The sequence below is a fragment of the Corvus moneduloides genome, chromosome 5 (assembly GCF_009650955.1).
Source record: "Corvus moneduloides isolate bCorMon1 chromosome 5, bCorMon1.pri, whole genome shotgun sequence".
NCBI lineage: Eukaryota > Metazoa > Chordata > Aves > Passeriformes > Corvidae > Corvus > Corvus moneduloides.
In genome coordinates, this window is record NC_045480.1 from 41,593,474 (window position 1) to 41,609,051 (window position 15,578).

The window sequence follows — 15,578 nt, forward strand, 5'->3', positions numbered from 1 at the left end:
CTAAGGCCCACATTTTCAAAACAGACTTGGGATTTAACTCTGTTGGCATGCTGAATTTTAGCATTTGCACCATTCCGCATCTTAGCCCATCCTGAAAAGGAAAACCAAAGGTCCCACAGTTCTTCTGTGCATCGAAAATCATGTGATTAACACAAGGAGCCTTGAACAATCATCACCATGGCCACTCGAGTGCTACCACAGCACCACCTGCAACACAGTGCTCACTTCTGGGTGCTCTGGCACAAGTAGTGCCAGGAACAGAGAGATGCAGTTGTGTGGCTTTACAGGGGCCACAAAAGATGAACTCCCCCTCCAAATGACGGACAGCACTAGGCACTCCTCCAGCAGATGAAATAAAGTGTGAGTAAGTGTGAGGTAATTCATACTTGAAAGGATAATTTGAGCCACACATTGCTAAGGTCCCCACTTATGCTCTGTGACCTGTGGAACTGGCATAGTTCCTGCACTCTCTAACACACACACCTCACCTAAATTGCATTACTTTTAAGTGCACTGAAATAATGATACCATCACAGTATCTAATACAGATACAGCTTCCTAAAATGGAGTAACTATCCCAATGGAAACCATGTACCTTTTAACACACATAGCTGCATTCACGCTACTGGGATGACTATTATGACATGGTTTCAGAGACAAATAAAGATACATTGCAGCTGTAACCAGAATACTCACACAAGATGCAACTTACTGCCATTTCTGAACTACTATCCCTTGAGCACAGACAAAGAAAATTCTGAACACTACTGCAAATAAAGAAAAAGTTATATTGTTTTCACTACAACTAGGAGCAAAATCGCAATATACTGTTTGCTGATGTTTAGACCACATTACTCCCATTTCAGTCTTTAAAAAGAATATCTGAAAAGATAAAAAAATATCCAAAAAGAAGTACCTCTTTTTCAACCAAGAAGTGACTAGGAAATTCTTTTTCTTAAATGTTACTCTAATTCTTACAGCTAGTACTTTCTAAGTGGTGGCTCCTACCTCTCCTTTTTGGACTTTGTGTCTTGGCCACAGCTGTTCTCTGAGAAGATGGGTCCCACACAGAGATGGCACCAGTGCAGGGGAAATGGTGCCATCACATCTTCTCCCCCTGCAGCCAAAAGGGACTCTTGGCATGCTGGGGACTCACACTGGGAACAGCTGGCACAGGACCAGTCAAGCTGCAAGGACAGCCCTGACACAAACAGATGTGCCAGTCTGGGAATCTAATATATATTAAAAAAATCTGAATTTGCTGAGTTACTGAATATTCACAGCTCTGAGGAGCACTGCCATACAAAAAAAGTTCTCACAAGACACAAATTGTTGCTATGAAGCAAGATATTTGCTACTGGTCTATAAAAGAAAAGGGCAAGGAAATTCAGGATAATTAAAGTCCTAGGATTTTCTTTGCTTAAAAAGAACTGAAAAAACTATTGACTTCACTGGTGAACTATTCCTGACAAGCCCAAACTATTTTAAATCAAGCTGTTTACTGGAAAACATTAACATACTACAGTAATAGAGGATGCAGAAAGGTGTTTATTCTTCCGATGAAGTCCTCAAATCTTCACAGAGACTTGAGAGATAATGAACACTCAACTTCACCAGCACTAACTTCCCCCACAGTTTACTAACATTAATATATTTATATATAATTGTTTTCATTAAAGAGACCAAGTAATTTCCAACAGTTCCCTGAGTTAAGAAGCATCTCGACTGCCCGATGCTTTTTTAATTGGTGCAAGGTCCAGCAGTCAAATTCCAGACTCACTCCAAATATCTCACTTTGTTCTTGCTGGAAATACCATAAAAAGTTTCACCATCTGCAATTTCAGTCTTTGCATTCAGGAAGGGAAGCGTATGCATGTTTTGAATCTTAAAACGTAACTCCAGTTTTGTTAGTTTTGAACATTGGTTTAATTCTCCATATTTTAACTCTTTCCTCTGTCAAAAATGATCACTATATACCTTATGATGCTCAACTGACATATAAGCCAGTATGCTGTTATATGGGATTGAGCAAGAAAATAATTCCAACAGTTGGTTTACATATTATTATTATTAATGCATTATAGTTGGTATTTACTCTGTAATTTTTCTAAGACTGTGATGAAAATACAGTCTACATGTACACTCCTCCCTACACTGCACAGCATTTGTCTGCCTTTCAAAAAAGTGTTTTCAGACTCAGGTAAAGAGATTAGTCATTCTCCCTTACAACCTATTCCTGCAGAACCACTTATGCTCTAACTATTCTTTAGATATAAAAATAGCCCTCTGTTTTGATCATTTGGGTTTCTACTCTCCATGACCATAAAACTTGTTTGAAAGTGAAAACCAAAGGGTTTCTTCTCCTCTGGAGTCAAACCCCTGGAACAGTGCACAAGCACAAGAGGGAAATGTTATCAGTTATATAGCCAAGGAAACAAATGCACCATATTAAATTGCAGAAATTTGTTATTTTAAGTGAATAAATGCCAAAGCTCTGCCAAAAGGTCAAATGGAAAAGAGAACACAGATACGGAATAAAGACTCCGTCTGTGGCAAGAAACCTCGTCTCATTCTACCTACAATCAGACATTTTTAAATTTTGCCTGTTCTAAGCTCTCTATCAGTCTCTCATCCTTTGACTTGTTGCTTAGAACTAATAGAAGAGACACAAAACACGCACCCCCTTCAAGCGGTGAAGCTAACCAGTAAAAATGGAGCATGCACACGAAGAATTGAGCCCTTGGATCAAAAGCTCCATAGGGCAAGGACTGACATTTCTGCTGAGTGCCTTATACAAATACTTTTGTCTTTTCCCCTCTGAATTATCAAATGCCTTCCACCTACCTTATGCAATTTCTTTCTCTGTTCTTAATGATAATAGCTGGCATTATGTAGTACCTTTCATCCAGAAGAATCCCAAATGCTTTGCAGCCCACAGAGAAGGATTATCTCGCCCACTATCAGAACTCAGCTCGGTCTAAGCTCAATGGTGTCACTTTTACACTAGAGATCACATGACACTCAAGGGGAATTTTTTTTAAAGCTTCTATTACTCATGATTAGTATCTTGGACCAGGCTACTTAATTCCTTTGGAAAGACCCCAGAACTGCAATAGTCTCATGTCTCCATAGCAGAAAGGGGAGCCAGCAGATTGATGGACTAAAGCTCAGTATGTGATTGACATGGTATGAGCTGAGGCTAGGGCTGTTTACCAGCATGACCTCCCCAGCACAAAGTACCAACAAGAGTTGGTGCCTGATCTATGTACTCAGGTCCCCTTCTCCACCAAAAACATCCTCCCCCTCTAAATGCCAAGTTGCATTCTTCACAATTTTCCTTTCCTTGTCACTACTTATTGTGCTGAGTTCATGCCTGAATGCACAGCTCTACATCCAAATACACTTACGAAACAGAAACTTACTTTCCCTTTCAAAGGCATTCTTTAATCAAGGTGACAGGTGGGGAAAATAAGTTATGTGACCAAAAAAAAAAAAAAAAAAGCAGTGATTTGAGAACCTTACATACAAACAAAATAATATAAGTGACAGCTGAGGTATTTCCTTGGTGCTGGCAGAAGCCAATACTGCTTCCAGTGAAAAAGGAGTGTTCCTGAACGGAAAAAGTGAATTCAGAATACAATTTGCTTAGTATGTATGCACAGGTTGCTAAATGAGAGCTTTTAAGGGGATTATTCCCTACACATAAGCAATTTTCTTTGTTTTCTATGGCTTGCTATTTCTTTAATTGGTAATAGCCCTGGAACAGATTTGGGTAAACTGTCAGAGAAGCACTTGAAAGCTGTAGCAAATCCATTTGTTATATTTCTTTTATTATAAGCCTACATACATAGAAGTCAAGACAAAACTTTCCTCTTCCAGACACATCTTGTCTCAATTGAAGACTACAGGAGATACAAATGAGGTTATCACAACTCAAAAATGTTAGTTCAAGACAGAGCTGCACAATGGTTTAAGTCTGTGAAGTTCCCCCTGCTCCCCCTTCCCAGTCTTCCAAACAATCCGGCATGGTAATCCACAGCAATGATTTAGCTCACAGCTCACTGTGGATCAGTTCTCAAGAAAATCATGAACTCAAGCTCAAAAAAATAATGATCAAAGTGCTGACTTCAGTATGAGACTAAATCCTGACTATATTGATTTTTAGCAGGTGGGCGAAAGAACCTCGCAATTCTTAAGTTTTTAGAGCATCTGTACTTGGAATAGCATATTTCTATTTGTAAAATGTGCCAAAAGATTCTGTTAACACTTGAAATTAAGTTTTAAAATGAACTAATAAAGCAAAAGTAGTTTTACTGAACCTGATTTTTCAGAAACTTCATAGTATAAGCATAACACTGACAAGATAATGCACTGATCCATTTTCCAAACACATAAACAACTCAGCTGCTTGGCCTTACATACTTTTATACCAATATGGCAACAGTGTACTTCAGTGTGGGATGTAGAATGAAACAGCAGTGTTACGTGTTCTCACATGATACCATCTGATCTAGTCAATAGGATCTATACTGCTTCCAACAGGTAATGGGCATTCTGCCCTGACTTGGAGTTCAAGTGTGAACTTTTCACAGAAACAGTCAAGCTGTAGCTCAAGAGCTGCTGCAAGGGTTTCTGATTGACTGTTCAATGACTGGATCAACTATAACCTAGACAAACAAATCCACATCCAGTTTTATTCAATAGTGGTGCATTTCATCTTGTCACTTTGTAAAATCAAACAGTAACACAGGACAGAAGAAAAAATCTAGTTTGCTTTATGAGCACTGGAACAGCAGATTTGGGCTTGGTATTTGACTCACTTCTAGTCGAAGTTGGCAGGTTGCACAGCATACTGTTTTTTTCACCAGCCAGCTAAAGATGCCATTTGACCTCCACATTCTACAGCCTGACCTGGAGACTACACCAGATCTCAGCACCACCAACAGCGCACTCGTGCATCGCTTCTCTGTGGATTCAAGTGCTGCATCAAAAGCCAGAGACCATGCACTCCTGCATGCCATATCTGAACAGAATTTACTCATTCTCTCCAGCACAGCATGCTGTGTGCTGGCTTTTTGTCCCATTTACCTCTCATCTAGTCCTGCCATTCTCCTAAAATTTCACATCCAGGAAACTCAGATCAAATAAACCTAGAAGTCAAACTAAACTATGGGTCATGGGTTTATTTTTTTCTGTTATGTCTCTTCTAATAGCTAAAGTCTACTCAGGCTGTTCAGCTTTCGCAAGCTGCAGAGCACGATGCCTTCTGTGCTATATTTAGATGGCCACTAGTTAGCACCATTCTGTGTCAGCTTTCCAGCACAGATATAGTGGGATTTGGCTGGATTCCAAGCAATCTTTATAAAAACAACACCAGCAACATCAACATGGTATCTGTGAAGAGCCTCAGTATTCCTGAACTAGTTAAGATATGATGGTAAATATACATAGCATGCTGCAAGCAGTTTTGCACCCAAACCCAGAAATTAGAAACTTACTTCAATGCTGAAGTACCCTCTGTCCACATAGTCCCCCAGGAAGAGGTACCGTGTGTTGGCAGGAGAACCTCCCACTTCAAACAGTTTCATCAAGTCAAAGAACTGACCATGGATGTCTCCACAAACTAGAAGAGAAGAAGAGCAGTATTTAGATTCACCATGCAAAAATCATCTTAGGCACACACAATCCAAAGTCACTGTGTTACAAGACATGTTATGACAATTCTGTGTATCATTCACTAGTTAAACAGTGGTTGAGGACTGGCAGCTGGCCCAGCAGAAGCTGTTTTCTATGATGTACATCCATATATGTGTGTGCAAAACACTACCAAATGACTAAGGGAGAGCCATCAGGTACATCTGGTCTATAATTATTTTTATAGGTATCTGTCCATTCCTGGTACTGCCACCAAAGCTCACAATACTGGCAACAGCAGTAAGACAAACCAAAGCTACCCTGAAAAAGAGAACATGACCAAGGCAAGGTTACTCTTTCTTTTAAAATTACTCCTCTATTCTTCCTAGTCTTAAACCCAGAGGAACAGCAATAGCCTTCCCATAAAATGCAAAGCATACCTGTCCTGTGTATGCCTGGTTAAACCAACACATTTCCGACTTCTGGTTTCTGAATGGAAAAACATCCTGCTTGCTTTCCCAAACCATGCCTTACACAAGAGGACAATGGTGTTTCATGCTTTAACCTCTACCCCTTTATTTAACCTCCCATAATTATGATTTGTTCAACTTCATTGCAATGAAGTCAATCTAACAGACTGTTTCCCTAGAAAGAGCAGCCCCAATAAATGTGACAGACCAAGCACAATTGACACGCAGCCTGGGCTAAGCCAGGATGTCTCTGACTGGGCCTTAGGGGCAAGAGTTTGACTCTGCCCTCTTGTGAAACTGCAAGCTCCCTGGTGGGGTGATTTCAAGCACTTGCAGGAAGGAACGCTTTTGGAGAACCCCATGGATGCCTAACTAAGAGTGCAGTGTCAAAATCTGCTTAGTTTTGCCTTACTTTGTTTCCTCTGCTCAAGAGAAAACTTCCCCCATGCACATCCCATTTAGGGTCAAGGCCAGAGTTTTTATGGCAATGATCCTTAACAAAGGTGATGTTAACAGCCCTGACTGGTACTGAGATCAGCTTAGACTGGTTTTCCCTTCAGTGACCCAAAAAACAAACAAACAAACAAGATTTTCACACTGTAAGGGTGATTCTGAAGTTACTGAATAAAACCAAGAGTCCAAGATGGGCCTTGTCTCACAGCAGCAGCCCACCTTAAGTAGAACTCAGATACTCTCTTTCAGGTAACAGTCTTGTTCCACCACAGATAAGCAAACCTCACATTTGTCAAGATGCCATGGAGAAGCTGAAGTCACAACTCCATATAGATACAAAAGGACTATATACAGCAGCTGCAACACCAAGTCCAACAAACTCGCAGTGCAAAGTGCTCATGCGCGATTGTCTTTCATCTCAGTCCAGTTCACATTATAGTTTTATATGTGTATCGCTTTTCCCTGAATGTATACACTAATAGTAAGATCCATATAGTGTAATTCTATCAAAAAAACTAAATACAAAAGCCAGAAAGAACCCCCATCCAAATTAAACCCACCACTCACCCACCCTCTTGGTACAGAAAAAACCCACTGATACCTTAGTCACTGCTTTCATGAATATTTTTATGAAAGTGGTGACACAATTCATGATTGCTGGCTAGCTGACCATTCTTCTGTGATAGTAACATGATATTTTCCCCATAAAATAGCATATTTTATCTTATCACCACTGTGATACACCATATAATCTTTTTACTAGTTGATTCCCCACTGAGTTTTAGATGACAACTTTCATGCTAAAAGCCATCAAGCGTTACAATTTCAACCTAAGAATAATATCTTCCATTAATTATGAAAAATAAATACTATTTAAATCCCCAAGTGGTATAATACCACCACTGTTTCTCTAAAAATAATGTTTGTACCCCAAAGAAAAAATTTTTGTAACATCTTTATTTGAACACATTAATCTACCAAACCAATATACACTTCTTGACTGTACTCCTCTGCATGGACACTGTGGGAAGTTAAAAACACGTGTTGCGATTTGATGGCCAGGCAATCTGCTCTCCTAACTTCCAGCAGAAAAGCTTTTAGTTACATAACTGTACAGCTCTACCAATTATCGCCCGCCCCCATTTGCTCCAACTGCAAAAACCTGAAGTTGAACAAGACTGAAAGATTTTAAAATGGATTTAACATTTTTACTTTCACTTAAAGCACAAAGAAACTAGACTTTTTTTTTTTTTTTCTTTTGGTATGCAGACATAAACAGGAAAATACACTGAAGCCATTACAGAGAAACCAGAAAGGTTAGAAAGCTTTCTGCAAGGAGCTGCATGTCCCTGAATTTGTCACAAGTTAGAAAAACAATGAGCAAATCAGTGAACAGGACAGAAATAAAAAGTGCAAAGCTCTGCAATCCCACAAGTTGCAAAAGTCTGAATTGGTCTTGAAAATGGGTACTTGATGGATATTCTAGGCACTTTGCACAGAGCAGCCTACTTCTTTTATACTTAGCAATAGATATCCAGGAAGAACAAAACAAAACAAACCCCCCGAAAGATGGAAAGCTGAAAAGCCCAGTGCTAAAACTAACCTTGTCAATTAAAGTAGTTCCAAAAGAGAAGCTTAAAATCAGCAGGTAAAAGCAGAGGGAGGAAGATGCTCAAAATAAAGAGTTAGCATTGAGGTTTAATTTATTATGGTCAAATCCCAGAGTTCCTACTGGAAAACTACAATGTTACATACAGTTAATCCAATTAGTATTTTGCCTGGAATAGGATGGTATACCTTACAGACTTTACACTTTCCAGGTTTGCATGTATAGGCTTGAAATGTCCTTGCAATGTAAAATCCATGTACTCAGATTCTGATGAATAGCCTGATTTACAAATGAATTAAAGGGGCAACTTTGCATGCATACAGTACTATGCTCCATTTATAGTTCGAAAAGAACTGCAACTGCTTCTAAAGCTATAGTTCTGCTACCTTTCTTTTCCAACTCTAAATTCCTAGAATCTCAGATCTGGAAGATTTCCCAGGCAGTTGAATCAGGGCTTTATCTTTCATTAGGTGGAGGCAAAAGAGATCCAGCATTATATTTCCATTCATAAAGGCAGAAACATCCACCAGCCAATAACTGTCATAGTCTTCATGCCATGTTGCAGCTTCATATCAGTAACAAAGAACTTGAAGCACCATCCCACCAAGAGTGCACAGGAGAAGTTCCATATCCACTCCACACTGCTAAGTCCACTACCTTCCTCCTTCTTGTTACAGGAAAAAAATAATTAAAAGCACACTAGTTATTCTACATTCAGGTTTACTCTTTCACAAGCATTAGCATTGAATCTGTTGTTCCAGTCAATTTTGCCAGACACATCCTGTTTCCTTACAGCTGCACAGACCCTCTTTTAGTACTGGAGCTCTTGCTATTAAACAACACGTGCAAAGAGGTATGAACATTTTTTCATCAAATAATAACAAAAAAATCCACATCACAGTGAAGCAGGAAATTCAATTTTTAATGAAGATCTCCAGGATCAATGTACTTATGGATTTCAACTATGAACACAGGGAACATAAAGTATGGTTCCTATGTGCACAGCATTATCATTAAAAGCAGCTGCATTCATAAAAAAAAAAAAGGAAAAAAAAAAAAAAAAAAAAACAACAGAGGAGGAATTCACATGCTTTCCAAAATTACTGATTTCCCGAAAGTGCCGTCAAGTCACAGCCTTTTTACACTCATTAATTTATAATAACAAAGTAATCTGACAGCAATTTTTTTCTCCCCTGAAAAGACAGTGCTGCCGAATTTACACAGTGCTTTACAACTTCCTTTGTACCCTGAAATTGCCAGCTGGGCAACTTTTTCTACTCGCTTACTATTTCCAGGGATCAGTTCAGGCACTGAATTTGTTGCTTAAGAATTTGTCTCTCTGAGCCTGTCGACACCCTACCTAAACTCTCAAGGCAGCAAGCTCCAGCATGGCACAACACACTAGAAATGTTTCAAATGTAAAGAAATTTTAAAGTTATTTGAAACTAATAGCCTGATCTCCAACAAATTAACTGTTGCTACAATCAGAGAGTTTGAGAAACACTAATTGTTTGTGGACTCCTTAGAAATTTATCTCCATTGAGGAAGTTTTCAGGGAAGACATAGGCCCCCTTCACAAGATTCAAGTTCCCAGGACTGCCCTTGCGATTCCTGAGAAATCATGTTTCTGAGCAGCTTTTTCTACTTGTTATGATGGTACTTTGATCTACTACTTAACCTATAGCAGCAGGTTTTTTCTACTTTAACTGTCTATAAAATACCATTTTGTAACAAAAATAGAAACTGGACATGGGGGAGACACAGAAGAAATATTTTTGTCATCCTAATACAAATTAAATTATGTTTCTGATGGCTTCACTGCGAGGATTTCTCTTTATGTCAAAGGAACAAGCAATACTGAAACAGGAACCACTGATTTCAAGAGGTACTAACAGTGAAGGAAATTCAAAGCTGAGCAGTGTGTTTGCCAGTTTATTTATAGACGACAAAGCGGTAAAACAGTGATTTAGAGTGCAATGTCTATTGGCACAAATAAAAAGTCTGTGAATGCTCTTCACATACCTTCCTTTGGATAACTAAATGCTCTTCACTACATACAAACTCAGTCCAAAGATTATTCTGTATGGCTTCCCACTCCAAATGGATATTAAGAACAAAATTTATATTCACAGCACACTAAGCAGTGTAAATTCAAAAATTTCTATCTGCAACCGTTTGGATATGCTGCACTTATTTTCTCATTTATCAGGTTTATACTTAATTGGTGTAACATTATAGTCTGATAGTAAAATACAATTACAGTTTCAACTGAATTTTCATTGAATGTATCGCAAGATTATATTGCCATCTTCAAATACCAGCAGGTATTAGGAGCAGATATGCTACACTATCACCAGCTCCAGAAGCAACCTTTGCAAACTCATACATGTATGACAATTAACAACAATCAAGCAAAGACATCTTTTAAACCACTGTGTAGGGAATAATATCCATCACTTGACAATTTGTTCTTTACATTCACTGAGCTAGGGATGTTTTTGCACTGAGTTCCGAAAGACTGTGCTTGAGCAAAGCAGCACACAATATTAAAAAACCTAAGGGAGAAAAACACCCTATTGAGTTACACTGCAGAATGCAGACTGCAAATCCCAAAGGAAGCTGCTTTGTATAATGTTTTGGAAGCATTTAGCAGCTTACCATTCCATTAGTGAGCACATGCTTCCAAGAGCTTACTGCTTTTCAAAGACACCTCGTACTTACAAAGCCTGACAGACAAAGAAATGATTGCACCATGTAAACCTGCACGTGTCTGAGCAGACTTGTGGCTGGTCATTTGTACAGATTTACAAAGTAAGATGGTAAAGAGGCTGCATGTCCAATGAGAAGTATGTCCTAAACATTTCTCCGGGCAAGCAGTTTGAAGCAATGCAAAGTTACAAAAGGCTAAGTGAAGAAGCCAAGTGAGGAAGGAGTACTTACAGTGGACAAAGGCAAAGCAAAATCAACTCGACCAACTTCTGTAGCTGAGTCATCAAAGACTGGGCTTCCTCAGAAAACTCATAAATACGAGAGAAAACAACTACAAGAGCTATAGGCATGAAATTCTCAGGTGCTTCAAGAAAAACTACTACTTGTTTTTGAAGGGTTCAACTATTAACCAGAAGGCTCTGATTTTCCTCAAAATTTAGTAACGAAGTCACATATAAGGGTCACATGTCTTCAATTACACAATCTTACAGCTTGAATGAGCTTTGTATGCAAGCGTGTACCCGAGGAACATTATGTATTGCCATAGCAATATGAAATGTTCAGAATGCCACAGCTTTATTCCACTATTTTTTTTTTTTAATCACTAAATAAAGAGCAATTTTCTTCCTTATTTCCTGGAGAACAAGAAGGAAGAAGTACAAAATAAAAGATGAAACTGCAGAAGTTTTTATTTGCCTCTGCTCACTAAAGGACAGCTCAAGACACAAGGTTTGTGGTTGGTTAAGTCACACACACTACTGTTTCATTGCCATGCATTTCTGTTCCTGTTTGTGAGACGTTTAAAGAACTTGCAGACTTCATTACTTACTGAAATTAAGGTCAGAATCATGTAGACAGCTCACTAAGTAACTTGCCCTAAGAAAACAACTATAAGACTCAACATAATGGGCTTTAATATAAATATTTGTTATACGAAGTCTATTGAACAACACAGCTCTATTTCCAAAAGAAGCATGATCTCATTCATATTCATATCTGGTTATCTAACGTGATTATAATAGGCTTTCATCTATCTTTTCCCTTCAATCATTGCATGCAAATTGATGAGTTTATACTACCAGAGTGAACTGGCATTAACAAAAAACTGCAATTACGTATTTTCATAAAGAGGCCTGGTTCACCAAAGATAAAACCAGAAACCATTAACCATACAGGTACAGCAAAGGAAACCACAAATTAAGCATCAAGGCCACATATGCCAATGTAATTTGACTTTCCTTCTTTGCATAGAGGGAAAAAAAAAAGGCAAAGAGCATCTTGGGAAAATCTGTTTTCTGTGCAACACATGAGGACATTATACCGTGTTCTGCTCTGCCAACACTTGCAACTCTAGTGTCTGTAAAGATCACCCACGCTCACTCCTTCTAATAGGAGTCAGTTTTCTCCCACCATCCCCTGAAGGCTAGAACAAATTAATGACACTTGATTTGAAGAGGCAGAGTGAAAAAGAGTAGAGAAGGGAAAACATCACATCAGAAAAGACCTTCAGGACAACAGTCATTAATATTCTCCGGTCAAGAAGGAAGCAAAAAAAACCCCAAACCCTAACCCATGTGGCAGAAGCCCTTCAAAATGCTAAGCCTAGAAAAATACCTTCAGCACAAAGATTTTAAAAATAGCTCTACAATATTACTTTTCGCGTCACAATATTATTTGCAGTGTCTCGAAACAAAATAAAAACCAGGTACATAAGCCTAGCAAGCAGAGGAGTGCCTTTGTGTATATAGAAAATACCAGAAACAAGACTCAGGAAACAGGCTCTACCAAGTAATGCAAAACCTACACTGGCAGAGAAAAATCCCTTCTCTCCATGACCCTACCCCAGTTGAATTTTTCAGAAGAGTAAGTTGGTATTATAGCAGTGAGGTGCCAAATGAAAATTTTCAATTCCAGGTCAAAGCCACATAACAGAGAGGTAGTAGAAAGGGGATGGTAATCTAGTGAATATTTTACAGATCTTTTTTTCCAAGATCAACAGAGGTAGCTGCTTTCATCACATATACCAGAAGGTGCTGAATTAGGTCACAGAGGGAGAAATAAAACGTGACAGGACTAAAACAGTATTCATTCCCATACCCATCCAGGAAACAACCAGCTCTTCCCCTGCCACCCTCCCAGGGTCAGCACTGCCCCTGAGCATCCTCCTTACCAAATGTAAAAGCAAGCATACTGTCATTATCTCCTGTTAATGCACTCTTAGCATCAGGGAGCAAGGCACATTCCACAAATAACCCCATCAGAAGGATTACTTGTGAGGAAAGTGCTTGATTGGTGTTTGGGTCAGGATTTCCAGCTCATATCCTGTGATCAAGGTTATTTATAGCAATAGGAAAACTCTCTTATCCTCAGTTTTACAGATGTACAAAAACAAAGGCCCAAGGAATTTTAACAGTTTATAAGGTTACAGATTCAGTCAGTAGGAAGGCAGGGATAGCCTGAGAGGGAACAATGCATCTTTATAATGCTGCATCGAATTCAGTACACCAGAAGCAGACAGCCCTTTCAAGGAGGAAGGTAGATCCTGCAGAAGAAGTAGGCACAGCATGGCTTTAAACACAATGCTCCAAATGAAATTTAGGGAAGGTGAAACAATGCAAAATGAAAAAAGGGCTTTTGAAGAGGAGAAGCTGAAATAACAGGATAATTTTTTTTGTTGATAATTTAATTCAGCTCTTAGGGACAGGTTTCTCTACAGTCAGTATTTCTCTCATAAAACCCAGCCCCAGTGAAGTTAAAACACAGGCACTAGTATTACATGGATACAGTGATAGTTATATAAAGCCCAAAGAAAGCCTCAGTTATTTACAGGGGCTTGACGGATAGTATCCTTGTTTGCTCTTCTTACTGCAGAATTTCAGAGCGGTGTTACCATCACAGACTGCAATCCAATTACCTTCCAAGTACCCAAAAACTTACAAGATTTTACAGGTAGCAGTATTAGCATGTCAAGCTTCAGTATATGAATGCCTAGTATCTAAACACCCAATCACAAAAACTTCATGTTGGCTGATAACATAGGTTTTCCATTTTCACCTGGGGATAACATTTGTTGTCACAGTTTCCTCATTCTGTGCCATCACAGCCGTACTTTATGCTTTATGCCACCCCCACTAAGTGTTTTATTAAGAATCAGAAGCAACACTCTATTACAAAGAGCATCCTCCTTCCTTCAGTGCAATGATTTGTCTTATCAGTGGAAAACAAACATCTGCTCATCACAAAAAAACATATTTCTTTGTTACCTTTGGATCTATAGCACTCTGTATTTCCCAAAAACAGAAGGGAAAATACAAATAATATTTCTCAAATTCCTGTGCTCTTAATTAGCTACCATCAGTGTCAACATGGATACTTGAATGCATCCTGAGTTGGAAGAGCCAGCACAATTAGCTTAAAGAAATTCAGTGAAGTGCAGCATTTGGGCTATATTCAGAGGCATGAATGAAAAGAACCAGCAGTGAAGACCTACTGACCTTTAATCTCAGTTTTTGCACCCATCTTAGTGGGCTTGAGCCATTATTTTAATCCAGCCTTTCTGTACTATGGGTGTTCATGTGATAGGATATGGGTATAAGGTAAAGGAAAGCAAGCAATTTGCAAGTTTCCCCAGTTCTAGTTTAAGACACAGAAAATGACTTTTTGAAATTATAGAATCTAAATTCCATAATCAAAGTCTTATGCAAATCTAATTCTGGTGAAAAATGCTTAACCTTTGAGGAAGGTGCTTTCAAGAGAAAGCTCTCCAAAGTAATTTTTTGTCCTGGTAAAAGCTCACATGATAATTAGTTAGGAGAGCCAGTGCAAGGAGGAGCTGACCACATTGATTTCCTCTTGATGAAAACATAAACATGATCTTGAGTAGGTGGTTAAATCCATATGCTGATCCTAAATCAACATGAATCATAGAATGGTTGGGGTTAAAAGACACATTTAAGAATACCTAGTTCCAGAAACAAACTGCTATCACTTAATGATGATTATGAAAACAAACACAAAGAAGTCATGTGTATAGCCTTATTTATATTTCTTTCTATAACCTTGTTATTAGGCACATAATGAGTGTAAGCAAGTTAGAAAGGACTCAGGGTAGCACCAGGGGTGGCAGCCAGGCAGATTTGGGCTAGCTCTTGCACTATGCTCCTCAAGCAAGCTAACCAGTCCCTCACACTATATTAAGAATTGTTTTCCTAATGTCTGGCTGAAGAGGGGAAAAAAAAGTCAGAGGAAGGGAGTGACAGGAAAGAAGTATTATTTCAGCAGACAGCCAATAACCACATCACAAGCAGTAAATTGTTCTGGGAGGTAAGAGAGTACTGCTATTCAGAAACAGAGGTAAGAAGAAAAGGCCACCAACTTGCAAAGAAAGTATCAGGTGAAAAAAACTGAAGAAAAATTCTGTTACACTGACTTGGCATTTATGGCACTGTTCTGATCTGTAGTCTACCACTAATCTGAAATATGGTATCCTTTCAGGCTTCTAATATAGGGTTAGTAAATATATTTTTAATGATTACAGACCAGACATTCCAAGGGGAGGTGAGTGTTTAATATGCTGTCTATCAGTCAAACAAGATTTCTTTGGCATTTGATATGTGAATTAAGTGTATATGAATTCAGTATCTCCATCCAAGGATCTCCACACCTTACACTTTGCACTTGCAAGATAAAGAACTCTGCTGTTT

The 15,578-nt window shown here is 38.7% G+C and overlaps 1 protein-coding gene across 2 annotated transcripts in view; it reads right to left on the bottom strand.

Moving 5' to 3' along the window:
* PPP3CA (protein phosphatase 3 catalytic subunit alpha) overlaps positions 1–15,578 on the bottom strand; it is a 173,381-nt gene that overhangs the window by 45,240 nt on the left and 112,563 nt on the right. For both annotated transcript variants that reach the window (XM_032108583.1, XM_032108582.1), the window contains exon 3: positions 5,499–5,623. In XM_032108583.1, coding sequence (XP_031964474.1) covers positions 5,499–5,623 — 125 coding nt within the window. The remainder of the gene's footprint in view (positions 1–5,498; positions 5,624–15,578) is intronic.